The sequence below is a fragment of the Jaculus jaculus genome, chromosome 8 (genome assembly GCF_020740685.1).
Source record: "Jaculus jaculus isolate mJacJac1 chromosome 8, mJacJac1.mat.Y.cur, whole genome shotgun sequence".
Taxonomy (NCBI): Eukaryota; Metazoa; Chordata; class Mammalia; order Rodentia; family Dipodidae; genus Jaculus; species Jaculus jaculus.
The window spans coordinates 24,727,949-24,754,722 of NC_059109.1; the positions used below are offsets into that span (position 1 = coordinate 24,727,949).

Below are 26,774 nucleotides of genomic sequence, written 5' to 3' on the forward strand. Positions count from 1 at the left end.
TTTGAAATATATAATATGCTAATAACTCGTTCATTAAGTTGGTATTTTCTACTTCATTTATGAAGAACTTTGTATTACTAAAGCTAGTTTGATTATTTTCATAGAAGTGCTATAATCACATTCAAAATAATTTACAAAGATTACAACAGCTTATTCCTTTGTAGCTTACCTCAAAGTGGGCAAAATGAGATCTAAATTTTTGTATAGGACGGCTCCAAGAACAAATACAGATGATTCATCTAATTCTAGAATGAATAAGATGAAAAAAAATTAGCAAAACAGCAAGAAAAATACTCTTTTACAAAATTTTAATAACCACAAGGATATTTCAGTACTTGATGATATAAACCTTCAGGTGCATTTATAAGATCTTAAACTTTAATAATACAGGGGGAATAAAGCCAAATCTCTTCTGTGGTTTTCAGTTTGAAGGGCAGAATCACCACAGTAAGAATTAAGACTACCATGTGACTTTTAAAGATATTCATTAATTATAAAAGGTACTTAAGATGCTAAGAACACTTAATTTTTCTTAACTGTGTTACTATTCACAAAAATAATATCCTCAAATTAAAGCAAATTTTAAGGAGAGGCTGAATTAAAATAACTGTATGAAAATGCAACACATTTCAACATCTAAATTCAAGCCTTAGGCAATGTGCTATATAAAAATGCTAATAGAGGGCTGGAGAGATTGTTCAGTGGTTAAAGGCACTTGCTTGGAAAGCCTGATGGCCTGGGTTCAATTCCCCAGTACCCAAGTAAAACCAGATAAGTAAAGTGTCACAGGCATCTAGAGTTCATTTTCAGTGGCAGGAGTCCCTGGCACATCTCTCTCTCTCCTCTTCCCCTCTCTCTCTCTCTTCTCTCTCTCTCTCTCTCTCTCTCATACACACACACACACACACACACACACACACTCTTTTGATCTGCCTCTTCCTCTCTGTCTATATCTTAAATAAATAAATGAATAAAATATTTTAAAATACTAATAGAACACTTGACCTTATCAAGCTCACGTCAATAAGCTTCACTGAATTTTTCTCACTTTAATAGCCCTTTCTTTGGAGTAGAATCAAAGTGTAAATTATGCATATTTACAAAATTAATTACAATCATGATTGCAAACTGTTTCACAATTATTTAATTTTTAGAAATTATACCTAGTGTTCCACTAAGTGAACTTATCAGAATTTTTTTTCAAAGATAAGTTATTCCTCATATTTACCTTTTGATGTCACAGGAGTAAAAATGCTTTTTGGAATAACTACTCTATCTTCTGAATTTCTTGCCCAGTCAACCATCCCTTTACGTCCCTTCATTGGGAAGTTGATGTCTGTTAGGACAGAAGCTGCAGGAAGCTTCTGAATGCTGGCCACTATTGAAAAAGAATTAATATTGTCAACCAACTTTATTTTTTACTACAATCAATTTTTTGATCCTACTATACATTAAGTATATGTAAAATAGAATTACAGGAACATCAAAAGAGATATTTATTTTTAGGCCATATTTTTCTTTAATATTGCTTATGCTTTCACTTATCAATCTGGAATATAGGTCGTTATTTTCTATTTTTCTTTATTATTCATTGACTTATTTCTTGCTATCACTAGGAACCATGCAGTGATGGCAAACAGTGATATGAATATGCTGAGGGCACGAACAAATAAGATCACACTGGTTGCTCATAACTGTGCTCTATTCCCAACTATTCGAAGCCCATGTTGCACTTTTTGTTAAATAATTTAGCATACTTGACTGATAGATTGAAATTTAATTTGGGTTTTTGTGAACAAACTTTTTTATCTGAATATTTCCATTGGAACAGGTTTGATTTGAATTACATGGGGTCCCATAAACAAACAAAATAAAGGTAAGTTATTCTAGAAGAAAGAACTGTCAGAATCCAAGTAATATACACCCCCCCGAATACTGTAGCCTCAAAGGCAATTTCATTCACAGAAATATCAAGTAGATTAATAATAAAATATGTATGCATAGTTTTTAACATATAAACTGATAAATACTTAAACACTGATAGATTACATATATTTTCAATTTAAAAAAAATGCTGCACTGGAGAGATGGCTTAGTGATTAAGGACCTTTCCTGAGAAGCCTGAGGACTCAGTTTCTATTTTCTAGGTCCCACTTAAGCCAGAAGCACAAGGTCGCACATGTGCCTAGACTTCGTTTGCAGTGGCTAGAGGCCCTGGCATGCCCATTCTCTCCCTCCCTTTGTCTCTAATAAATAATAAAAATAATTTATAAAAGATTAATTTTTATATGTAAAATGTCCTCCATGTGGTCATGTGTTTAACCCTTGGTACCTAGCTGGTGGCACTGTTTGGGAAAGTTGTGGAAATTTAGGAAGTGTAGACCTAAGTGATTCACCATGGGAGGACCTACTCCCATTTCTTGTTTGAGCTCTGTCCTGACTGCAAATGCAGTGTGATCAGCTGGCTTCTGCTCTTGCTATCATGCTTACCCCACCGTGATGGAGAGTATGTGCTGAAATTGTAAGCCAAAACAAACTCTACCTCCTTGAGATGCTTCTTATCAGCTAATTATTCACAGAAAAAAAGAAAGTAACCAATCCAGAAGTATAATTTGTGCAACTTTTGATAGGTCTATGCTTGTCTTACAACTGTGCTTCAAATGCCCCATAGCAAGTGTAAGTGGAAAGATGGCAAAACTGTAAAAGCTATTACAGGGAGAGCTAAACAAGAAACCATTAGGCTCTTTATAAGTGGGTTTTATTCTAAAGGAACTTTAATTTAAAATTTAAAACGAGAGGATGAAATTAAGAGTTTAACAAAATTAGTTGTGTAAATGTATTACTGCACCACTGGCTTAGTTTCAAATTAAGTTGGTCATATATTATTGCATCACACTAGCAAAATTACATCTCATTAAAGCTCTTTGAGCTATTATATACATCCATTATCAGCACAGAATGGAATTTCATTTGCTTGCAATTTGACATATTAAGCTTAAAAAAAGGACTTGCAAAGTCAGTGTTGAAGGAAAGAAGGCAGGGGGTGACCCATAAGGTTGCTAGGGATATTAAATTCTGTTTTTGAATAGCAGCTGTGCTTATTTTAGGCTTGATTATTTTAAGATATTTTTTTGCGAAGATATAGCTAACATGCTGGATATGTATGCTTTTGAGTTATTTTCTTCTATTTTAAAATGCATTCTTAGTTTAAAAACCAAAATTAGCCAGGCATGATGGTGCACGCCTTTAACCCCAGCACTAGGGAGGCAGAGGTAGGAGAATCATTGTGAGTCCAAGGCCACCGTGAGACTACAGAGTAAATTCCAAGTCAGCCTGGGCTGGAGCGATACACTACTTCAAAGAAAACAAAAAGGTGTATGTATTTATCATATGAAACATGTGTTGATGTGCATATACATTGTGATAGCTAATCAAACTAATTATCTATGTAGTCCCTTATAAATATTCATTTTCATGGTGAAAATACTTAAAAGCTGCCTTCTAAGCAATATAGTTCTAAATTACTATATTCTATCTATTTTTCTAATTTAAAATATTGCTTTTAAATACTTTTTCATTTTTATATTTATTTGTTTATTTGAGAGAGAAAGAGAGAGAATCAAATAGAGAGATTATAGGCACATCAGGGCCTGTAGCCACTGCAATTGAAGATGCATGCACCACCTTGTGCATCTGGCTTCACATTTGATACTTGGAAATAGAACCCTGGTCCTTAGGCTTTTCAGGCAAGTGCCTTAAACACTGAGCCATCTCTCCAACACCCTTAAATACTTTTTAAAAAAATTATTTATTTTTATTTATTAGAGAGAGGGGGGGCAGAGCTCTCTTAAGTACTTTTTTGGTATAAAAATATTTAGATTAATGAGACTCCATGAACAGTGGTTAATTGCAACAAATAACAGCTCATACTGAGATATGTTTGTTGTAACTGTGTACTTTCTTTTTTATGAGACAGAGAGAGGGGGAGACAATTGGCACATCAGGGGCTCTAGCCACTGCAATCGAACTCCAGACATGTGTGCCACCTTGTGCAAATGTGGGAGCTTGCGTGCTCATGTCACCTTATGTGTCTGGCTTACGTAGGACCCGGAGAACTGAGCATGAGTTCTTAGTCTTCACAGACAAGTGCCCTAATTGCTAAGCCATCACTCCAGCCCTACTTTCTCTTTTCAAAGGAAATAAATTTGACTATTATATACATGGATGTGATGTATTCTGATCATATTCTCTACTCATTACCCTCTTGCTCCCCTTTCACTCACAGTGAGCCCGTTCCTCTTCTCAACATGTTTCCTTCTTACTTTATTGTCCAGTTTTTTCAACACACACTGAGTTTAAATAGGATTGCTTGCATGACTATGGGTGCATGTCTAAACAATGCATTACTTAAAGAAAGATGAGACTTTCAGAAATGTATTTTTTTAAAGATGAAAAATTTAAAAGTAATATATATATATTCCAAATTTAGCCAGGAAAATGTCTAAGATGCCATTTTTATTCTACATGGTTAATGAAAGAAAATGATTTTTACAACAAAAACCTTGCAGATTCTAGCACTTAGAGGAAAGCTCAAAGGATACAGTTTCCCTGAAGACACAAGCACATCTTCAGTTCTCCTAGCATTACCTAATGTTCACTGCATTGTATATTCATTACAATACTAAATATGATTTCTTATGCAATAAAAACAGGTGACTCATCACTGATAAAGGTTGGTGTAATATTGGATGCACTGACATTTTGCTACTTTAGTATTTGTTTATGTAGCATATGATTCCCTTAAGACCGTCTTGAATAATAATAATAATTATATTATCATTATTACAGTCTTCTTGCCTTACCCTCCTGAGTACCTGGGATGACAGGCATATGCCACCACACATGGTGTTAATGGATTCAGATTCAGGGTAGATTTTTGTTCAGAAGGCACAAGATAATTTTTTCCAATGGGCTAAAAAGTATATGAGCCATTTTCCTTAGTAACCACTGATGCTGTCTTTGCTTCAACAAAGAAAATGCTTTTCAACTTTTTTCAGTGAGATCCTAAGGGTTCAGCTCAACCCTTTGAGTTTACTGTGCTCCTAATTTTATTGTGAATATTCTGCATACAAATTGGAGTTAGTAAATATGCTATAGCCCCTGCATTGTGGACAGTAATAGAAGTCATTTAGCAATAAGAGATTAGAGAAGGAGAGAAAAAACATAAGATGAAGTTTGCAAAGGCATTCAAAATAGAAAAAAAACAAACTACCAGTGGGGACTTGACTCGGTGTCCTGTATTTTGATCCTGTGTTTTTGCCTAATGTCACAAGACAGTTGACACCTTTTGTGTTGTGTATTAGTCGAATCCCCTATTTACCTCAAATACTTTACTATGAAATATTTCAAAATATTTTGAACAGTCCAAAATACTGACATTCAATCTTACAATTTCTGTGAATGAGCAGATTATCCTCTATCTTGTATCTTAAGTCTTCTATAATATGGGAGTGGCACTAGCAGCCACCTCACTAAGGCGGCTGGAGTACTAAGTGACTGTTCATCAAGGCTGAGAGTCCTGCACCTAAGTCTGCTCGCAGCGCAGGTGGTCCTGTGACACTGTCAGCCCTGCAAGGTGGGGATGGTTTTCCTACAGCTAAGTTCATGGGAACTATCACATGCTGAATTCTATATTAAAGTGTTTAACTTTTCCAGCACGCAGTATTTTTTTTGTTGTTGTTGTCCTTCAGTGACCATAAGCAAGAGATTATTCAGAACTTACGCTAAATATATTCATATAATCAGAGTGAGGAATTGCACTTAAAATAAACTGAGATCATCCAGTAATACCGAAATGTACCATCCCAGGAGGCTAATAAAGGTTGTTTAGTTCATCATATGTCTTTTACCCTTATCTTCATTTTATTCCACACACCCCCCCCCCAGGACCATATTGATTTTGCCAGAGGGAGGGAACTTCTTTCTCCAGTTATTTAGACACATAATGTCAGTAAAGTTAAAAATACATTGCTTCAGTTGTACCACAAATGACAAATTCAGTATTTCCACTACAGCCAACATCACGACCCAAGACAAAGCATCGCTGCTTTAAATACTGATCCAAGTGAATACTGGGGTGCCTCACATTTTGTAGATCTTGGTGTAAGTGATGAGAGGAAACATACAGGTAGGGGTGCCTCTTAGCTGTAAGCAAACGTACAACGGAACACAGAAGTTGTTTAAAGGCTGTCTTGAAAACTGTCTTTCCATTCTTTCATCATATTGGTATTTCAGATATATTTGAAGTTTGCATAATTTTTCATGTTCATTCAGAGTGAACAGCTGAGAAACTGAGTCTTGATGCACCAGACATCAGACAACTACCCAGTTATCAAAATAGAGTTGCTAGTGGAAAATATCACTCAAGATTACTAAACGGTTACCCATGCAGCTTTGAAATCCTATAAGAAAAATATGGGGACAAAGTAGAATGATGCATTGGCTGGGTGGGCTGGAAAGTACCTATTGGTTTTGTTAATGTATTTCTAGCAAGCAGACAGGGACTGATCTGACATTATATAAAATGTGAGACCACTGAGAACTTAGCAGTTTATAAGTGTTTCACTTTTATTTACATAGAAATATTGAATGATTCGTAAAATAGAGCTTGTGGGAAGGAAGACAAGAATAGCTGATACTTAGTGAACATTTCCTAGTTTGGCACTTACAGATCACTCCATTCATTGAACAAGTATTTGCCAAATACTTCTCTGGGCAAGATTTTGTTCTTAGCATAGCACTTAGTCAGCTGCTGTGCATATGACATGTCATTGACCCTTCAAATCACCCTATGAGGTATGACTATTATCCTCACTGCTGTTATCAGAACATTCATTTTATAAATGATTAATCAGATTCAGTTCCCCAAGATAAAATAAATGGTGCCAGGGTAATTTAGATTTCACCTTGTCTGTGTAAGTCTGTGATTTTTTTCACTGCTTTGTGCAGGTTGATTTTATCTATCAAATTAATAGGAGATTTAATTTGCTTCATTGTTATATGGAAGAAATAAATTCTCACGTGTCCATCAACAGGTCTAATGCAGATTCCACCACAATGGTGGTGTCAGGGAGAACAAATACTTTCATTGTTCTAACTTGATCATCAATATATATATTTGAGAGCTACAGCAGAAAGAGAGGAAGAGAATGAATGAGCACACCAGGGCCTCTATCCACTGCAAAGGAACTCCAGATGTATGCACCACCATGTGCGTCTGGCTTCTATGGGCTTTGGGGAATCAAACCTAGGTCCTTAGGCTTCACAGACAACTGCCTTAACCACTAACTCATCTCCCAAGCCCTAGCTCAAGTTTTATACTGTAACATCTCAAGAAAAATCTTTTTGCAGGATTCTAGTGCAATTATGTTCTATATCCAGATATTTCCACAAGTACAATTCTACTTGTTTTCTCAACTACCCTATAGCCTCTTTCTTTAAAAGGCTAGGATTGGAATGTTGAGGGCCAAAGAGAAAGAGATGGATTATTGGGGTATGTCACTTCCCTGGGAAGAGCACTGGCATGACATCCTATAAGACCAGTATGCTCTAAAGGAAGGAACGCTCCATCAGTTCCATCTCCATCACCACTGTGAAGTTGAAGACATTCAAGTCCCAGGAGCACTGAACACAGAGACTTTGATGAGAAATATCCTTCCAATCATAAATTCTCCATCTCAGCTTTTAGAAAACATTAGGATCCTCTGATAGTCATGTATGGATGAATGGCATGGACAGTTTAAAAAAGTAACTCTATGACTTTTTAATTTATTTGATTTTATTTTTCATGTTTTTTAACTCTGTGACTTTTAATAGCTCTTTTTCAACTTATTAATTTTTAGGATCATATCATGGCTTCACACTTAGATAACTAGCTATTTTCCATATTCCTTTCTAGCACCAAAATAGAAAAAAAAAACATATCATTTCTAGGCTGTCTGCTTTAAATTCCATTTTTCATCCGTCACCCATTTCAAGAATGAGAATCATTGTTCAAAAGAATGTGTTCCTGTTTTCTGCTGGGTGTGGTCCTCTTCCTCTTAAGTCAGGTGCATTTCCCCAGCACTTCTGATGCACAGGGCCATCCAGGGCCATGATACAGCTCTCATTCAAGCAATATCATCCAGATAAGGGAGTAATGAACTTCTACCCACAGCCAACCCTTTCCCACTGTATACTTTTTGTATGGATAATACTTACAAACTAAACATAGTTGGATATTTTTAAGCAGTTGAAAAATATCAAAATAAGAATTCTTGGCTTGTAAAAATGCATAAAAATGAAGTTGAGGTGACTACAAACAAATTTTGATTGACCCACCCAACTCCTAGAAATTTACTCTACTCTCCCACACAACTTTCAGAGTCAACAGCAGATTAGAACACTTGAAGAAAAAAAAAAGTATGGATCATAAATTTAATATATATGCCCATTTTCCTGCCCCTTACTACACACGATTTAAAGACACTATGTTTTGAACATTTTTATTTTATTTTATTTTATTTTATTTTATTTTATTTTATTTTATTTTAGAGAGAGAGAATTTGTATCCCAGGGTCTCAGCCACTGCTATCAAACTTCAGAGGCTTTTGCCATTGAGTTGGCATGTGCAACTTTACATTTGCCTCACCTTTGTGCATCTGGCTTATGTGGGATCTGGAGAGTCGAACACAAGTCCTTTGGCTTCACAGGCAAGTGTTTTAACTGCTAAGTCATCTCTTCAGCCCAGAGACACTATTCTTAAATGACCTTTTTTTTTTTCATTAAAGAGAAATGTCACCTAAAATTATTAGAGTGTCTTCATTTATTGTGTTATGATAAGTTTTTCTGACTACTGCACTGTATTCTTCCCATACTACACATAACATGCTTGGGAAAGTTCCGGCCGACTAGTTTTCTTACTGTATTCAAAAAGGTATGTTTGTGTTCTTTTAGAAACAGGAACCAGTATTCACCTTCTCTCTCTGTAGTTCATAATTTTATGCTATGAATACAAGATAAGATATGAGATTAAAAATTAATTTTGTATGTGCATTCAAATTATAAAAGCAACTACTTTTTAAATAATTTAGGAATTAACATACCCAACCAGTGAAATTATGAACAGAATTCATTTAGCATAAGGAATATTAGATGACAACTAACCATGTATAAAACAATAAGAGCCTGGGTAAATGTCACATTACTTTTCTTTCTTCCCCTACCACCCCCATCTGTGATAATATTTTGAAATTAAATATTATCTAAACCCTGTTGGAAAAAGAAAGAAATCAGGAACATATGAGGACTACTGAATACCAACAGGATGCAACTGAAGGCAATGATACAGGATAATGAATCACCCACTCTCTGAAGAGCAGTCACCATGGTCAGTTCTGTACCTTGCCCAATGGGATCATTGCAGACTTAAGAATTTATTTGTATATATATTGATCCAAGAAGCCTCCATTAAGCCTGAACATGTTCCAAGAACTGATTTACCACTGAGAATACATCAAATGAATAAGAAGCACAAAGTTAAGCTTAGTGAGGAATATGCCCAACTGGAAAAAGCAAAAAAATAATTCAGAGCATTACAGATTGTACTAACTGCTATCATGCAGGAAATGACTGATGGTAGTGAGACCAGGAATGACCAAGGAAGGCCACTCTGTATGGTCCTGGGTAAGCTGTGGTTTTAGATGGGTATGAGCTAAGAAGGAAGGCACTGGCTGTGAGAACTGAGGGTGCAGAAAAGGCCAGCCATGTTCTATAGGTATCAGAACAGTACAGAGAAAACAAAGGGTTTTCTGGATAGGAGAAATGTTATGACATGAAAAAATTAAAAAATAAAAATAAAAACTTTATTTATTTTCAAGGAGGGAGAGAGAGAAGAGAGACCAAGAAAGACAGAGAGAGACACACAGAAAGAAATGGGCATAGAAGGGCTTTCAGCCACTATAAATGAACTCCAGATGCATGTGCCACTTTGTGCATCTGGCTTTACATGGGTACTGGGGAATCAAACACAGATCGTTAGACTTTGCAGGCAAGAGCCTTAACTGCTGAACCATCTCTCCATCATGAGATGAGAAAATTTTAGATGTCCTAGAGAAATAATGTTGCTATCATTAATAGTTGTAATTGCCATTAATAGTAACACTGCTAGCCTTGTTATTATAATAGCATTTGGAGAGCAGGCAGTGTTGGTAGGATACAAGACTGAACATAATATTGTAAAGTCAAAGATCTAGAGAATAATTATATGCAAATTATGGAAAAAAATTCCATATCTTCATGTTAGAATTGACAGCGAATAACATAGATTGGAGTAAGTTTTCCCAAAAAGAGAAGGCAATGTATCAATTCATTAATTCAATGAAATCGTTAACTGAATGTCTTTTGTATGTGTAGCACAGACATGGGTGCTCCAAATGCCTAAAGTTAAAGTCATTGACCTCATGAGAATAGCATGAACTCTCGGAGAATCAGACAAGGAGGAAGTGAACAAACTGACTAGGAGATGGTTACCGATAAGTGAACAGAGAGCAATGGGTTAGAGTTGGTACAACATGATGACAGACAAAGCTTCACTGGGCAGACCCCTGAAATGACCAAGGTGGAGAGCTATGGAGACATTGAGGAGGTAGCAGGAAAGAGGTTGCAGATGTATATTCAGGAAGACAAAACTTCTGAGGTAAGTAACAGGGGATGAACCCCCCACCCAAAAAATAGTGGTAGTGGGGAGACTCAAGAACAAAATTATAATGTGATAATGAGAAGATGGTTCTGTAAGTAGCCAAAGACTATAATGACTACACAGAATAATGAACAATCATTTTCTTTCTTTCTTTCTTTCTTTCTTTCTTTCTTTCTTTCTTTCTTTCTTTCTTTCTTTTTTATTTTATTTTATATTTATTTATTTATTTTTGGATTTTTTAAAAATTATTTATTTATTTATTTATTTGAGAGCGACAGACACAGAGAGAAAGATAGAGGGAGAGAGAGAGAATGGGCGCTCCAGGGCTTCCAGCCTCTGCAAATGAACTCCAGATGCGTGCGCCCCCTTGTGCATCTGGCTAACGTGGGACCTGGGGAACCGAGCCTTGAACTGGGGTCCTTAGGCTTCACAGGCAAGCGCTTAACCGCTAAGCCATCTCTCCAGCCCTATTTTTGGATTTTTGAGGTAGGGTATCACTCTAGCCCAGGCTGACTTGGAATTGACTATGGAGTCTCAGGGTGGCCTCTAACTCAAGGCAATCTTCCTACCTCTGCCTCCTGAAAGCTGGGATTTAAGGTGTGCGCCACCACGCCCGGCCTTCATTTTATTTTTAAAAAGGAATATAGGGCTGGAGAGATGGCTTAGTGGTTAAGTGCTTGCCTGTGAAGCCTAAGGACTGCGGTTTGAGGCTCGATTCCCCAGGACCCACCTTAGCCAGATGCACAAGGAGGCGCACGTGTCTGGAGTTCATTTGCAGTGGCTGGAGGCCCTGGCACGCCCATTCACTTTCTCTCTCTCTATCTGTCTCTTTCTCCCTGTGTGTCTGTCACTCTCAATTAAATAAACCAATTTTTTTTTTAAAAAAAGGAATATAAGAAATACTAGAAAATTAGATTTAGGGCATGGCAAATAGCAAAGAGTGGGAATTTACTTCTACACATAGCTTAAAAATAAATATTTTCAGTTCTTCTTTGAAGCTATAAAACTTTACTTTTATTATGTGAAAGCGGTAATAATATGAGTGGACATATGCAAAAAACATGAGTTTTAATCATAATTATGTAAGCAGTGCTGTGGATCTTGAGTCTAATACAGAATTTGTGAGCACAACTCTTGATTTAATGCCATTGAAGTAGTTTTCTCTCCATCAGGTATAAGGACACTGCCATCTGCACAAATATGAAAACCCAATCTTGGGGTTGTTCTGGATTTTTATTTCCCTGCCCTTGTACAATCTGGCCATCAACATACGCTCTTGGTATTATTTCTGAAACATGCTGTGAATCACTGGGTTTGCCTCTGTCTCCATTCTATCACCTCACCTGAACTTACTCAAAACCTGTCACACTAGACTTAACTACTCTGGTCCTCAGAACATTTTTTTTCCAGAAAGCAGAGTTATCTGTATAAAACATAAAATGGATCATGTTTTACTCTTCTTTGAGAAATTCAACAGCTTTCCAGTGGTCCCAGAATAAAATTTGAATCATGTACTTTGGGTCTGAAGTTTTCTAAGAATTGCTTATGTATGTTTCAAAATCATAGCACACCATGATCCAAAGGTACAGATACTTTCACAGAGCTTTCTTATCTCACCAAACACCTCTCAATTGTCACATATGGGCCTTTACTAAATTACATTATCCTTAGTTTGGTGCATTCTAAGTGTCCTGTTGAAAGATAGCAAAAGCCTCACTTCTTTCTGTTTTGTCATCTTATATATGCACCTTCATCATAAAAATATTTTCAAAACAATATTTTCATCTTCAATGCATGTCTATAAACTCAAAAAGTAGGAACATGTTGCCTAACTACTGTATTCTAAGATCTTAGCATATGGTGGGTTAGTTACAGCAAAATTTATTCAGGACTCAGCAGGGGGCAGGGGGTTTTAACTGAATTTGGCTCTGGTCTCAAGCAAGCTAATTTTCCATTTACTTTGAAGCTCTGACAAATCATTTAATAGCACTCACTTGGACCATTTATAAAAATCAATAGCATTTCATGAGGCTTACGCCAGAGACAATTTGCTCACTTCTTATACCTAGTAAGATATAATACTTCCCCCCAAATTATCTATGCTTGTGCAAAATACTGTGGGCTAATCCAAATCTTTGAAAGGAAATCCTTACATATGAAGAGACTATACTCTCTGGAGAGAAGAAAGATTTATTCAGTATAGGCAGAAAGAGGCATAAGAAATTTTCTTTAAAATTTAAAACTGAACTGTCTGCTTGGGTCATTACATAGAATGTCTTCAAATATAACATATTTAAAGCTTGGCTCCTATTTTCACTCTCTAGTCATCCAAATCTGCCTTGCCCATAGAAACTTCTCCATCTCTGTAAACTGAGCCTCCACTCACCCTTTTCCAAGCCAGAAATCAGTGAGTTAGCCTTGAAGTGACTATGAACTTACCCTGTGAACTCAGCTCCTATGTTAAATGTTTCTCTTCTAAAACAGAGCTTAAAATTTTCTGTGACTCATTCAGAGTTTATCTGTTCCCCATATCCATTCTTGTGCCTTTTGCAATCTCTACACTGCAGTCAGAATAGGTTTTAGCCATACTTTGACTCATGCCCCGCCTAATGATTTCATGTTTATATAGATTTAGATGATTTAAATATAGATCTACTTATATAGCTATATATACATCTATCTATCTATATCTGTCTATACATATCCTCCTGGAGGCTCAGGATCTTCCCATTAACAACTACACTCTACTTACACTTGTATCCTTTAACTGTATATCAATCCACTCAATCATACTAAACCTTTATTTATTGGCTTTTTAATAGAATTTAGTGACATATCATTGAGTTCTATGCATTTTCCAACAAATGTTAATCATGTGTCCCTAAACAAATAAGTCTTAATGAAAGAACAGAAATAAACATCAGGAACAGAATGCACTGTTTGCTAAGCATTTCAGGTAATACATTCAATTATTACCTCATCTGATCAGATAACACATTCAAAACCAAATATAATTTGATTTCATTTTATAAACTAATTTTAAAGGATTGCAAAGAATCTTCATATTCAAGTAGTTCTATAATATAGATAGGTGAGTTCATGGTTGGTTGGATTTACAGAAAATCCAAAGAATGATGTTGATAGATATTAACTCTAAGTCTACCCACATTTGCTTCCACCTTAGGAAATAAAACTATTAAGGCAACTGAAGCCCAAATGAGCATATTCTCAGTCTCTGGATCACCAGTGAAAGAAGCAAATGAACAACAAAAACTTCCAAAACCATATTTTATTCCTTCTGATCCCCATATACCAAAACATAATTTTAAGATCAAAATGAATATGGTATTTTACTACAGTAAACTATGTGGTTAAACAGAGCATAGTTACTGCTTACAACTTTGTTTTATCTTTAAAAACTAAATAATGTTACAATATACTTACTTTGCTGTTAAACATTTTTTTTAATATTTGTTTATTTATTTGAGAGAGGGAGGGAGGATGGGTGCGCCAGGGCCTCTAGCTTCTGCAAGCAAACTCCAGATACTTGCACCTCCTTGTGCATTTGGTTTTACATGGGCACTGAGAAATCTATCTGGGGTTGTTTGGCGTTATAGGCAAGTGCCTTAACTGATAAGCCATTTTTCTAGCCCCTAAACTATTTTAAAAGTTCAATAATTCTTTGGTAATATCACTTATATTCATAATATGTTTAAAAAATTTTAGGGATATTCTTGTTAGGAAGAACATATTTCCATTTCAGGGACAATAATAAAAGTATTGAGGAGTTAATGAAAATTAAAAGAGAAAACAACCAGGCAATAAGTTCCAGGAATCCAGGAGAAGAATGACAGAGGAGAGAGGAGGTTAATGTGTTAAATAATTGATACGGATTCTTCAAAAAGAAGAAGTTTAATATTTCAAAGAAGGTTTTTAAGCCATATTATAATGATAAAGAAATTTCAGGTCATTGGTCTTAATTATTCATTCCTGCACAATTTTTAACTTTATTAATACTTTAAATGGATCAGATTTCTTTGACTTCAGCCAGAAGTCTGAAGGTTGACTTATTATCCTATGTAAATTATTCCCTTATGAACTGTTCAGTCTTTAAAACTATATTGCCTTATGTTATAGTTACTTGCAGGCTTGGGTATAATTCTGTGTACTGGGTAAGATTGCATACCATTTGTTATGTAGCTTGTTATTATTAGATTCATATTTCAGTTTAATTTTTTAAAAAAAATACTTTTATTATTTAATGTGACTTAGAAACATACCATTTCCTCCTTAAAGTCATAGCTTGAATACTAATATATCAAAAATGATTGCATTTTGATTCAAATACTATATATACATAATATATTATATATAATAAGCATTATATATAATATATATTATTTATATTTACATATATCTATTAAGTGCACATCTGGAGCTGGGCATGATGGGATATGACTTTAATTTCAACACTCAGGAAGTTGAGCTAGCAGGATTTTTGTGAGTTCAAGGCCAGCCTTGGCTAGAATGAAACTCTCTCTTGTAAAAACAAACAATGAAAAGCAAATGAAGTCAAATAAATAAAATAAAAGTGTATATCTTGACCATATATACCCTTGCTTCCATATTCATATGTCACTGGCCCAAACAAAAAACCCAAATTTGAATTTTAACTGAGACAGTATCTCATGTAGCCCAGGCTGGCTTTGAACTTATGTAGCCAAGGTTGTTCCGGAACTCCCGATTGTCCTGTCTCCACCCCACCCCCACAGTATATGCATGTATCAAAATATCCAGATATAAAGGACCAAATTAAAGAAACATATTAAAGTAAACTTATGATACTAGCACCATGATAAATTATTTTTTTGTTTATAAAGTTAAAATTCTTTATATAGAAAATGTGAAAAATATGGTTGTGATTATATGAAAGAACTCAATCAAGGATTAGCAGAACTAATTCATTCAGATATTCTACAGAACATCATGAAGGTACAGGATGACTTGATAAGTCTATAAAGTTGATAAAATTTTTATAGAGCTCATACCTTAGTTTCTGTAAAGTTAAGGTAGAGAAGGTTTCTTATGTATATCATTCAAGGGACCTAAGGTTGAGTTAGCGACTAGTAATCATATCTGAGAAAGATTCACCTTCTTCAGGTAGCAGATTGCCAACTGTCAGTGTGATGCTGTCATGGTACCATAGAAGGCAGCCGTGTCATATGCTCCTTTTAAAATGGACAGCATGGTGGTTTAGATTGTGTTGTCTTTGAAAAGTGTGTGGTAGACATAATATTGAGATTTCTTTTTCACTGTACAGGGTACTAAGTTTTGGCAAGGATTTAGAAAAGGCCTAGAGGAGACTAGCTGACTGTGACCGGAGGGGAAGGAGTGATGCCATCGGATTGGCAGGTTACACTTCCACTCAGGAGCTGAGCCTGTAACTGGCACTGAATTGCTCCATCACAAATTAGAGGGCCACTTGTGACCCAGGCTTGAAATACATGTTACCTTTCCTCTTGATAGCAACTTCATTGGAAAATTGTTGTTATTTTTATTATTATTAGCTATTTAATTAATTTAGTTTTGTTTTTCATGGTAGGGTTTTGTTCTAGTCCATTTTATTTATTTATTTTTGTTAAGAATATACTTTAGGGCTGGAGAGATGGCTTAGTGTTTAAGTGCTTGACTGTGAAGCCTAAGGACCCCGGTTCGAGGCTCGATTCCCCAGGACCCACGTTAGCCAGATGCACAAGGGGGCGCACATGTCTGGAGTTCATTTACAGTGGCTGGAGGCCCTGGTGTGCCCATTCTCTCTCTCTCTCTCTCTCCCTCTCCCTCTCTCTCTTTCTCTCTCTCCCTGCCTTTTTCTCTGTCTGTCACTTTCAAATAAATAAATAAACATAAAAAAGAATATACTTTATATGGACACATCATGTATTGGTACCATCATTTCCCTCCTCCCTGTTCCCATTACAGTAGGGGCCCTCCTCAGTGAAGTTGCTGGTTTTCCCCATGGGGTTGTGGGTTATGTGTTGTGAGGGGGAAGCAATTCATCTGGGTATGTCCTCTCAACCCACAGCTCTTAACAATGCTTCTGTCCCCTTTTCCACAAAATTCCCTGAGCCCTGGTGGTTATGATTGTTTAGAGGTAGGGTCTTACTCTAGTGAAGGAGGATAGGAGAAATCTAGCATTTTATTTTATTTATTTGACAGAGAGAAAGAGACAGAGTAAGAGAGAGTGAAAGAGAGAATGGGTACACTAGAGTCTCCAGTGGCTACAGATGAACTCCATGTGCATGTACCACCTTGTGCATCTGACTTACATGAGTCTTGGGGAATTGCACCTGGGTCCTTTGGCTTTGCAGGCAAGTTCCTTAACCACTAGGAAATCCTAGGCAGCATCAGTTAGGGTTTGAGGCTCAAAGAGAGAACTAAGAGATACCACCCTACATGCTGTCCTGCCCTAACACAAAAACAGAACTTTTCAGAAATGGAACCCTTGTCTGATCAAGAGGGATCTACAACCCTGGATGGTGTGGCCCAAAGATCCACCCTCTAAATTCACCAAACAATCGGGTTTTCCTCTTCCAGATAAAGACTCCTGTTTTCCTGACCTGAATTTCATTGGCTAAGCCCAGAAGTTTTGCTTCTCTGTTTGGCCTGTCCACACCTCTCTTCTGTAGGGCCACAAGGATTCACTTGAGTCCAGCTTCCCCAGGGTGGAGGGGCATGGGGAGCATAAAACTGTTTCTTGATTTGGATGGCCTTTCTGCTTGTCTCTGCTTTATAGTTTGGGGTAACTTCTCTCTTTGATTAGATGCATAAATTTTTCTCGTTTCTGAATCTACCATATTCAGGTTTCTCTGAGATTCCCTAAGCAAGCTCCTGGATTCCCACTTCCCACGTGTTTATGACTCTGTTCTAACTTTCCTTCCTAGGTCCCAATCTCGCTTAAATGAACCACACAATTTGTAATTTTCCCCTCAATAAACTTGATTATTCATAATGTATCCTTCTTGAGTCCATCTTTGCCAATTCTTTGTTAAAGGTAGGACAGAAACCAAAAGTCAGGGTTCATTCATTGGGAGACACTCCCTAAATCCACAAATCCTGCATCATTAGCCTAGGCTGACCTGAAATGCTCTATGTAGTCACAAGCTAGCCTCACATTGGCAAAGATCGTCCTACTTCAGCCTCCTGAGTGCTGGGATTAAAGGTATGCACCACCAAGAAGGGGAGAGAGAGAGAGAGGGAGGGAGAGATCAGGAGCTCTGGCTCAAAAAAAAAAAAAAAAAAAAGACCAGGTGGAAAGAGAATGGATGGACCAGCAAACCCAACATGTTCTATTCTACTCTGGCCACTGCTGCCCAGCAACCCATTCCTCCACAGGTGAGCTTCTGGATTTTGGGTTACAAGGTCTTGTGTTTTATTTTTGTTTTTTTTTTTTTTGTTTGTTTTTTTCTTATTTGAACTGTCTGTCTATCTGTCCATCTGTCTGCCTGCCTGCCTGTTCACTAGTTTGCTTGTTTGTTTCCAACAGGGTTTCAGGCCCCAGGCTGGCTTGGAACTCACTCTGTAGCCCCAAGGTGGCCTGGAACTCCATGAGATAAAAATGGAGCTCAGAGCCACGTGTGGTGGCACATGCCTTTAACCCTAGCACTCAGGAGGCTGAGATACATGGGAGGATCCATTTGTTAGGCCAGGCTGGGCTACAGCTATACATATTCTACCTTGAAAAGAGCAAAAAAAAAAAAAAACACCAAACAACCAGAAAAAAGAAAAATAAATAAATAAAGGAGTAAAAACTCTTTACCCAAGCACTTGGATGAGTTTGAGGCTAGCCTGAGCTGCAGTGAGACCCTACCTTGAGGACCCACAAAAAACTTATATACAAAGTGGCTCATGCATCTGAAGTTCCTTTGCGGTGTACTCATTCCCCATTTCTTTCATTTTTTCTCTGTCTTTCTGCTTGCAAATAAATAAACAAGTGATGCATGTATCTGGCATTCATTTGCAGAGACAAAAGATCCTAACAAATGCCCCCCATAAGTAAGTAAATAAATAAAATGAGATGCTTTAAAAAATCCAGAAGACCAAACAAAACCAGAGAAACCTCCCTTACTTTAAAACTTATAATAATTTATAATTTTACCTGAGGAATCTCGAGATTAAGTGATGTAGAAAAGGTCAGAAAACCACAGCACAGCTGAGCTATTTAAGCACATATGTCTACTACTAATGCTAGCAATTTTCATTGTTTTATTTTTGTCAATAGGGAATGGATATGAATTTGAACTCACAATCCTCCTGCCTCAGGCTCAAGAGTGTTAAGTGTGAATTACTATACTCAGCCAGCATATTTTAAAATACAGAAAACAATATCCCTGTACCGGTTTCTAATCTGAGTTAATTTTTTAGCTCAAAAGAACAGATACTTAAAAAAAATGAAAAATCAGTGAAGTACTGTGGTGGAAAGAAAGAACTTGGTGAAGATTTCTTGCTATAACCAAATACAGCAAGAGTCTTGAAAAGGGAGATCATAAAAATAGACAAAAAAAAAAAAACAGAAAAAGAAAAATTATTACGAGTTACTCAGTGCCTCTGCTCTCTTCACTGGCTATTGTTATAGGCAGGCCACTATTGCCATAGAGATAAGCAATTATCACCATAGAAACAGCTGAAACAGGATTATTTTTCAGGTTCACATAAACTCACAGTGAGATTCTTCTACTTGAAGAACAAAATTGGAAAAATATGTCAATGTTACTAATTCCAATTACAAAAACCAATGGCGACCATAATATTTTATAAAAATCAAATATTGCCTTTTCAATAACCTGCACAGTTTATCTTTACATTTATACTAATAGGTGTGAATCTGCCAGATTCTTAAGAAAATTATTTTAAACAAAAGCATGAAGTCACCATGGGAAGGGCTATAATTCAAATATGTCTGAGAATGTCAGATTCCAGGGAAATATAAACCCATTCAGTTTTCCAGAGTCCTTTCTTTTGCTGCTTGCATTTTGGAGTCTTGCCCTAGTTGATGAATCACTGCAGGATCTCTTGAACTGGAACAACACAACCACTTGTCTATGCACAGCTCGTTACAGCCTCCCTGGAGCTCACAAGACATCTCAAACTTATCTTCAGATACCCAAGTTTGTTGTTGCTTTGTTGGATTTTTTTTTAAATAGATTTTATTTATTTAAGAGGGAAACAGAGAGAGATATAGAGAGTGAGGACAAGAGGAAATATAAAGAGAATGAGTGTGTCAGCTGCTGCAACAAAACTCCAAACTCATGGGCCACCTTATGTATCTGGCTTAGTGAGTCCTGGGGAATTGAACCTGTGTTTTAGGTTTCACAGGCAAGTGCCTTAACTGCTAAGTCATCTCTCCAGCCCTTTGTGGGATTTTCAATAGAAAATAATGATTGAGGAGAGGTCTGTGTGTCACTGTTTTGAGAAATTAAAAAAAAAATCAGGTGTTCTATCAGAAAACTTAAATTTTAAATTTGCAGCTGTCACACTCCCTGCCCAGAAAATAATACAGCATGATATACTACTACCACTACCCAGTCTTCCCAATAAGTATAAGTAGCTAAGGCAGAGGTAAAATTTTCTTTCTTCCATTCATATTCTCAAAGTTGTAGCATTTTCATGTGGCTTATATTTCAGAGTTTTGTGTGACCTTCTTGGTTTCTTCCACTGTGAACTTCTCTTAAAATGATATAAAATTCAAAATAAATAATATTCTATAAAGACAAATATTTTTTTCTTAAAGGAACACATTATTAACTAGATGATTATTGAAAGAAAAAGATGAAATAAGTTAGAAACAAATTGACGATATTTTCATTGGCTAAGATGTATTATAAAACACTTATTAAAGGTATAATTAAGGTAGGCTGGAGAGATGGCTTAATGGTGCAGACACTTGCCTGCAAAACCAAAGGACCCAGGTTTGATTTTCCAGGACCCATGTAAGCCAAATACACAAGATAGCACATGCTTCTGGAGTTCACTGCAGTGGCTGTTGTACCCATCCTCTCTCTATATATCTGCCTTTTTCTCTCTCAAATATATAAATATAAATTTTAAAATTATATGTGATTAAAGCATCCTTAAAAATTATCATTAGATAGAAAATAATTTTTTGAGCCTACCTTGAAAAACCAAAAACCAAACAAAAGAAAAGCTATGGGGAGTCAAAGCATAAGGCAGATAACAATTTGATGGGCACAAGTTGTTTGACTCCTGATTATATGTTAGTCAGTTTGGCTCAGGACTTTTTTTTTTTTTTTTTAAGATTTATTTCATCAGGAAATCTTTGGAGAAGGTGGGCATTTTTTTCCCAGTCTTCAAGAAGCTCCATCCAAGGTTCATAGTTTTTCATGTCTGTTTTCCATGTCCCCATGTCACGAGGCTTAGCCTGTGCAAAGATTATCTTTTTTATTTTTTTAATTTTTCTGGTTTTTCGAGGTAGGGTCTCACTCTGGCTCAGGCTGACCTGGAATTCACTATGTAGTCTCAGGGTGGCCTCGAACTCACGGTGATCCTCCTACCTCTGACTCCTGAGTGCTGGGATTAAAGGAGTGTGCCACCACGCCCGGCAAGATTATCTCTATTCCATCCAATTAGCTTTCCAATTAGTTTGATCTCCATATATGATTATGATTGTGTAGACAGGACAGTTCTTAATGTCTTGCTAGGTAAAATGTTGATAGACAAAATAAAAGGAAAACAAAAAAAAAAAGATCTGGGCATGATGGCTCAGGCCTTCAGTCTGAGCACTTAGACAGCTGAGGTAGGAGGACTGAGTAGTGGAGAGAGGTTTGTCTCTGGCCGAAAGAGGAGCTGGCTGATATTGTATGTCTGGTGGTGCCATTGGACATCTAGAGCTTTCTAAAAGCAGCTAGGCCTTAAAAGCAGGCTTGGTGACCAGTGAAGATGTCCTTCAGGTCAAAGGCCATGTATGAGGCAGTAAAGGGAAGTCCGCTAGGCTGATGGTGTAGATTTTGCATCTATACAAGATGCTGGAGACAGAATCCTTGGATATTGAGGGAAATCATTCCAGCCAGCACTTTTGATCTATATCAGGGTCTTTTGCATGTGGGTAACAAAGCTCATAAGAACAGATGATTATATAAGAAAATTTATGAGAGAATGAGAATGAATAGACACACCAGCGCACCTCTTACTACTGCAAACAAACTTCAGGTATATGCACCACCCTGTGCATCTGGCTGTATGTGGGAAGTGGGGAATCAAACCTGGACCAACAGGCTTTGCAAGCAAGTGGCTTAAAGAGCTGAGCCATCTCCCTAGCCAGAACAGATGGGTATTAATGATGGCAATAAAGCATGCAGTTCCCAATGAAAGGACCAAGAGCTCCTTCACATGCAGTCAGGGTTGGCAGTGCCTGCTCTTTTCACTTAGTGAATATGATTTGTGATGTATTTCAGAGAAAAGTAAAAGTAGGAAGCACCCTGTAGTCCAAATAGAAAGTTGTTCTTGTCTCAGGGTAGTCTTGAACTCACAGCAGTCCTCCTACTCTGCCTTCCAAGTAGTTTTTGTTGCTGTTGTTGTTGTTTTGTTTTTTTGAAGTAGGGTCTCACTCTAGCCCAGGCTGAACTGAAATGCACTATGTAGTCTCAGGGTGGCCTTGAACTCATGGCAGTCCTCCTACCTTTGCCTCTTGAGTGCTGGGATTAAAGGTGTGCACCACCATGCCCGGCATTTAAAAAACAAATTATTAGCCACTTCCGTGATTAATAAAACATCCCATGGTAATGTCTTTCCTCCCCCCACTTTCCCCTTTGAAACTCCATTCTCTATTATATCCCCTCCCCCTCTCAATCAGTCTCTCTTATTTTGTTGTCATGATCTTTTCATCCTATTATGGAAGGGTAGAACTCCTTAAAACGTGCTCTCCCAGACACAAAATGAACTGGATATCCATGACCTTATAGTGCCTGACACTACCTACACAAGACCATCATAATAGGAGGAAAAGATCAGAAAATAAGTTTTAATAAAGTAGGTATATATGAGCAGTGTTACTACAACATAAAACAAATGATTAGGAGATATTTTATCTAGATGTACAAGACAGAACATATGAATAAGTTTTTCTAGAGTCACATAAAAGAATAAAAAGCTGGGCTGGAAAGATGGCTTAGTGGTTAAGATAGTTTACCTGTCACAGGAACTGCATCATGGATGTATGCAAAGCATTAATTTGGGATGTGTTATAGAATATGATGGGTACTTATCACATCATTCTTGCAAAGCTTGATGAATAAGGCAGAGTTGCGAACTGGAATATTTTCTATCTATTGTACACAAATGGCACTTCTGAAGAGTTATTTGTAATAATATCCACTGCCTGATACTTCATGAATTTTCAGTAAAATGACATGTTTTTTTTTTTATGGACTGTAAGAAAGCCATTCTAAATTTTTATATTCTTTCTTAGTGCCAGGCTCATTGAGAATAAAGAAGTAAAAACTATTAGAGATCTAGGGACTACATGAAACAGAGTCGAGCATTTGTTAAGCATAGAAGTTGGCCTACCATCAGAGTAATACAGAAAATACTTACAGGGAGTGGGTTATTCAAAACAAGATATTGCCTACTAAAATGCTTACCAGCCACCAGAGACAATATCATTTTTGAATGGTGATTTGAACAATTGTGTCCTTATATATAGCTATAAAAATTAGATGAGGGTTGGAGTGATGGCTCAGCAGTTAAAGGTGCTTGCTGGCAAAGCCTGCTAGCTTTGGTTCAATTCCCCAGTATGCATTTAAGGCAAGATGTACAAAGTGGGAATGTATCTCAGAGTCCACCCCCCCACCGCCACCCCCAGTGAAAAGAGGCCCTAACATACCCATTTTCTGTCTTAGTCTCAGTCTCTTATCTCTCTTTCTTTCTCTCCTTGCAAATAAATAAAAAACAAAAAGTAGACTGGACAAATGTGGAAGCAGGTGTTTTTCAACTAATCTATAAAATAAAGGCTTTCTGACAATTTGAAACAACTCAAAATGATTCAACTTTTCTGTATTAAAGCCCACATTTCTAACTGTGGTAGTAGTTATGTTAAAAGAAGAGTTTTAAGCTGAAGAGATAATGATGCCTACATCTTAGATAAGCCACTTTGGATATTTTTAATTTTTTTTTAAGTTTTATTTAAGAAAACTGGCTTCCCAAAGGAGGGAAGACTATTTGGCCAGCATGGCACTGACTCATCCTAACAGACAATACCAGTACTGAAGACGCCACAGTGCTCCTCCCAGGTTCTCAAAGTCTCCTTTGGAGAGCCATTAGTGACCTCTAAAATTAATCCTTGATTAAATTTTGAATACCTGCTTGTTCTTAAGTACCCATAAAGAAATGTATAACCAAAGATGAAGGGATGTCTCAAGTATTACATAAATGACCTATTAAATTACAAAACAAAAGCTTTCCAGAAGGGGAAACCAATAAGGCCTTAAAGTATGTTGTCTCCCTCTCTCATAGTCCTAATTCTACAATAAGGAAAACAACCATAGATGTCAGGATGATTATATTCAAATCTAAAATACACATAGATAATTCTGACCAATGGTCACTTGATTCAATAGACTTATACTGGGGAACAATGATGAGTCACTTATAACTTGTGACAGGACAATTATACTCCAACCATAAAGATGGTTTGCTACTAAATAAGTTCTGAAGCCAAAATCAACTGGACAGCCCCTAATGATACCCGTTCTATGGTACCAACCTTTGGCCCTTGCCACCCCCAGGATAGACTTAGAAAGGTATGTTCTGAGAAGCTATTATACAGAATATGGTATATTTCCCATTACCATAATTAAATGTTGTGTATATGTTCATGATAACTCTGCTAACATCTCATGTGTTTTACAAACCATGCAGAAGCAGATTCAGACCACATGCTTTTAAGAGTCTGTGGTGTTCCACTCTGTTATGGAATGATCCTTTAGAATAAAAAATGAGATTAGGCCATGTTTGTCTAATTCTCCAGTGGTTTTTGCTCCTCTTCATATTTTCAGTCAAATGCCTTCCAAAATTCACTTCCTATGCCATCTCTGACATCATATCTTCCATGAACCCTCTTCACCTCTCCAACATCCTTTCAATGTGAGACAAATGGATGTGCTTTGGTCTTTACATATTTATTGACTGCTCCTACAAACTGAAGGGTTCTGTCCCTAATATTGCTGCATCTCATACTCTCATGTCATTTCATATGTCACTGGTGAGTGACCTTCCTAGACCACACAGTCAGTAATGATACCTATCCTCTTATTCTGGCAGATGGCTTTAGTTCTCATCATAACAATTGAATATATTGAGCATGCTGGGTGGTATCTTGTGACATATCTCTCATTACTACAGAATATAGGTTCCTTTAGAGCTAGAACTTTGTCTCATTTGTTTACTGACAACACTTGTAAACCTAGAAGAGAACATGACATGTAGGTACCAAATAAAGGATGGAGATTATATAAAGTGAATCAAATCACTTCTAACCTACTATACTGATACCAGGGAGTGCCTCAAACTGGGGTTCTCAAGTGCCTAAGTGGGTGGGCAGGAGCTAAATCTCATATATATATATATATATATATATATATATATATATATATATATGAATGATACACACACACACACACACATGCACATATATATACATATATATGACTGCCCTTTGCACTAACCTGTCCAGTGCATCCATACCCAGTCATTTAGAATGAGTGAATCAGAGTATAGTGTAATTGTTCCTATTAAGCAGGAAATGAACTCACAGTGGTGTATAGCATTCTAAGTCTTAATTTAAAATTATGTTTGAAATATTTGCCCAAGGGAACCAGTAAAGTAACATTATGAAGTAATTGGTAATTCAAGGATTTCCTCTTGGATCTAAAGAAAAATACCCATTCAGTTCAGGTGTCTTGCAGGACTGGTAGAGCCAGGAGGAGGGAGAACCTCTCGCTTTTCTACAAGTCTGGCAAAACTGAACTGATGGTAATTCTACAAATAAACATAGTAGATGCTAATTTGTACAGTTTGGGGGCATGGTGTCAACTGACAGCATGTCTTATTTTTAAAGAAAGAAAGTTAAGCAAATAATGGAGATGTGTGAATAACAAAACCAAGCAGGAACTGAAAGGAAAATCAGCCCCCCAAAGAGAAGCCATCTTACAAAGCTGCGCTATCAAATGAAGGTGACTACAAGGATGAGGTGTTATGTCAAAAAAGTTCAGCAATAAATTTAACAATACAGAATAGATTTTATTTTGACAAAAAGGCACTGTGGTGAGAAAGAAGAAAGAGGTCTTGAAATTATATCATGTTATTTGGACTGAATCTGGCTACCATTTCAGAAAATAACCATAGGAGCATTCATTTTAAAAAGCCCGCTATTATATATTTCTAAACAAAGAATAAACAATGATATTTAACCTCACAAAATATCTTAACTTTAATGCTTCTAAGGCACCAATTTTTCTGGTTCAGTGTAGAAGTGAAACTATACTTTGCAGAATCTCATATTTCGAGAGCACTTGAAGTTCTTTAAAAGTCTTAATTATTACATTCTGTATTTGGAGATATTTGTTCCCACATAAACTCCTCCCTTATTTGATATTGTCAGCACTGAACACTTCCTGAGAACACTTGTGAGACAGCAGCATGTGGGCGCGGCAGCGTCCATCTGTGCAAAGGAAACCCTTGCAGACAACTGTATCAAAATGATAAGGGTGTGACCAGTGAAACTACCTAACACATGTGGAATTTAGATCCTGTTGACCATGCCTGCTTTTTCCTGGAGAACTTTCATGTCAGACTATCAATCACATAAATTCTTTTCTTAATGCTAATACTGTAACCATTATTAGTAACATATGCTGAGTATAGTATTCGTTTAAAATTATTATTTTGTGTCTGTTAATCATGCAACATTGGCTATAATAGTTAATTTTGAAATTCCCTAACTCTAACCATTCATCTTCTGCTGCCT

At 36.7% G+C, this 26,774-nt stretch overlaps 1 protein-coding gene across 3 annotated transcripts in view; it reads right to left on the minus strand.

Annotated features, from left to right (window-relative positions):
- Adgrb3 (adhesion G protein-coupled receptor B3) overlaps positions 1–26,774 on the minus strand; it is a 772,147-nt gene that overhangs the window by 372,268 nt on the left and 373,105 nt on the right. For all 3 annotated transcript variants that reach the window (XM_045156936.1, XM_045156937.1, XM_004653066.3), the window contains 2 exons: positions 1,229–1,378; positions 170–245 (listed from right to left, as the gene is read on the minus strand). In XM_045156936.1, coding sequence (XP_045012871.1) covers positions 170–245; positions 1,229–1,378 — 226 coding nt within the window. The remainder of the gene's footprint in view (positions 1–169; positions 246–1,228; positions 1,379–26,774) is intronic.